Below are 2194 nucleotides of genomic sequence, written 5' to 3'. Positions count from 1 at the left end.
GTATGTGTGTGTGTGTGTGTGTGTGTGTGTGTGTGTGTGTGTTTGTCTTTTGATGTATAAGTTTTAAGCCCCCACCAGCAAAAATCAGTTCATTTAGAATACAGGCTTCGCCCCTGCATGTCACAGCTAATCAGAGCAGAGAGGGACACATTCCAACAGACAGATTATGATACTCCATAAAAATCCTCCCCGTCCAGGAATCAAACTCGGATCTCCTGCGTGCGACGGCATAGGGCATAACAACAGCTGACGCTGGTCTACAATCGTGTCTTCGAGTCAAACGTTTCAAAGTGAATTTATCGTCTTGTATACCTACAGAAGAAAGGCTCCCTCGATTTAACATTAACGTCCTGGCACGTGAGGCACATGTGCACTACCATTGTTCACGTTGATCTAGTCCGTCGTTTACCTCAAAGTGCACCTTTGCAGCCAAACTTAACTCCGAAAATAGAGTTAAGTATATCTTCTGATGTTTCAACTTTATAGATCTACCTGTTTGGAATCGAACTACCAAATTTGGTCAATTCCAATTCCAAAGCCTTTTTGTTTGTTTACGCCTATTTATAAATGGGAGTGTAGGCCAAGGCGTAAGAGCACAAGATGGCGTCGGTGGCCTAGTGGTTAGGCTGCCTTACTCGTAATCGTGAGGTTGCGGGTTCGGGGGTTCGAGCAGCGGGCCCGACGTTGTGTCCTTGGGAAAGGCACTTTACACGAATTTTCCCCCACTTCACCCAGGTGGGAATGGGTACCCAACTATAGACAGCGAAAGACCTTGTCAGTTTGATAGTGTTTGAACGCTTAACTAGCTGCTTGCACTGTATGCTTCCCGGGAAGCTTAGAATGTTTCTGAGTGTTCTATGGTCTGCTGGGGTATTAATATAGTGTAAATCGCATACAGCTTGCTTTCGGGTGGGGATATGCGCTATACAAATGCTAATTATTATTATTATTATTATTATTATTATTATTATTATTATTATTATTATTATTATTATTATTATTATCATTAATATTATTGTTATTGTTATTATTATTATTATTATTATTACTATTATTATTATTATTATTATTATTATTATTATTATTATTATTATTATTGTTATTATTATTATTATTATTATTATTACTATTATTATTATTATTATTATTATTATTATTATTATTATTATTATTATTATTATTATGAACGCCCATTCGCATATGAATGTGTTCTTGAGCCCGCTCGAAAGTGTACCAGATAACGTGCAAAACTAAGTTTTGTGCTCGAGTGAGTTTTGTGTTTGCACGTGCGTACACCCCGTGAGTGCCTGTGTCAACTAGGGCCTATGTGTGTTTGTCAGAACACAACGACAATTATCATAAACACAAAGACATCGATGACTGGTTAATTCATTACAAATTTCGGAGGCCACAGCAGCCGTGTCATCAACAATAAGCTTAGTAGTAGTAGTAGTAGTAGTAGTAGTAGTAGTAGTAGTAGTAGTAGTAGTAGCATGTGTTCATTGTACTTATTATTGTTTTGTGTCGCCATAGTGTCGCCATAGTGACCAGATCTATATCATACTGGTATTTTAAAAGGTGAGCAGTTAGGATCGATCCTGGCTGTTCGGCCAACCAGGGCTGGTGGGAGACTAGTTACATGTATGTTCATGAAAAGAAGTAAAGATACCTGTTAGTGCTGGCACCATCATCCATGATTAATGGTTGCTGCCGCTGCGTACCTCGCCATTTACCTTCACTCCTCTCAATTGTTTGCCCTTCGCAAGGTTTCTCACTTCGGCTTTATACCCAGTACCAATTTGATTCATTTGATTCAGATGAGACCAGCCAGATTTTTCTTTCATGGAGGAGCAAAGACAAACTATTTTGACACAATCCTACTGATTTCGATTGGAATCGACTGTGACCTTCAAAATGAAATGCGTTTATTTTTCAAGGTCGGGAGTCGAATAGGTCGTACTGTTCCAAAATAGTAGCTCTGGCCCCTCCACTGAGGAAAATGTCGCTGATCCCCATTCATTTCTATTGCACCCAATTGGCAGTGCACCCTGGATATTACAGAATATCTCTTGATTTGTCCATGGTTATTATAGGCGTCCAGGCAGAGATGTTGTTGACGTATGACTTTGCCAGTTTGCCTCTCCTTTTTATCTTTGTAATTTTAGCTGGTGCGGGGGTCGTCATGATATTACGA

General features: G+C 39.4%; 1 protein-coding gene across 1 annotated transcript in view; it reads right to left on the bottom strand.

The window, feature by feature from the left end:
- The window catches only part of LOC101855541 (cannabinoid receptor 1-like), an 8682-nt gene extending 6987 nt beyond the window's left edge, over positions 1-1695 (bottom strand). The window contains exon 1 of the mRNA XM_013087767.1: positions 1670-1695. Coding sequence (XP_012943221.1) covers positions 1670-1695 — 26 coding nt within the window. The remainder of the gene's footprint in view (positions 1-1669) is intronic.
- Positions 1696-2194: the final 499 nt, after the last annotated feature.

Source organism: Aplysia californica, unplaced genomic scaffold (assembly GCF_000002075.1).
Source record: "Aplysia californica isolate F4 #8 unplaced genomic scaffold, AplCal3.0 scaffold00021, whole genome shotgun sequence".
Lineage (NCBI taxonomy): Eukaryota > Metazoa > Mollusca > Gastropoda > Aplysiida > Aplysiidae > Aplysia > Aplysia californica.
Note: the sequence above shows the minus strand (reverse complement) of the source record. Positions and strands in the feature narration are given on the sequence as shown.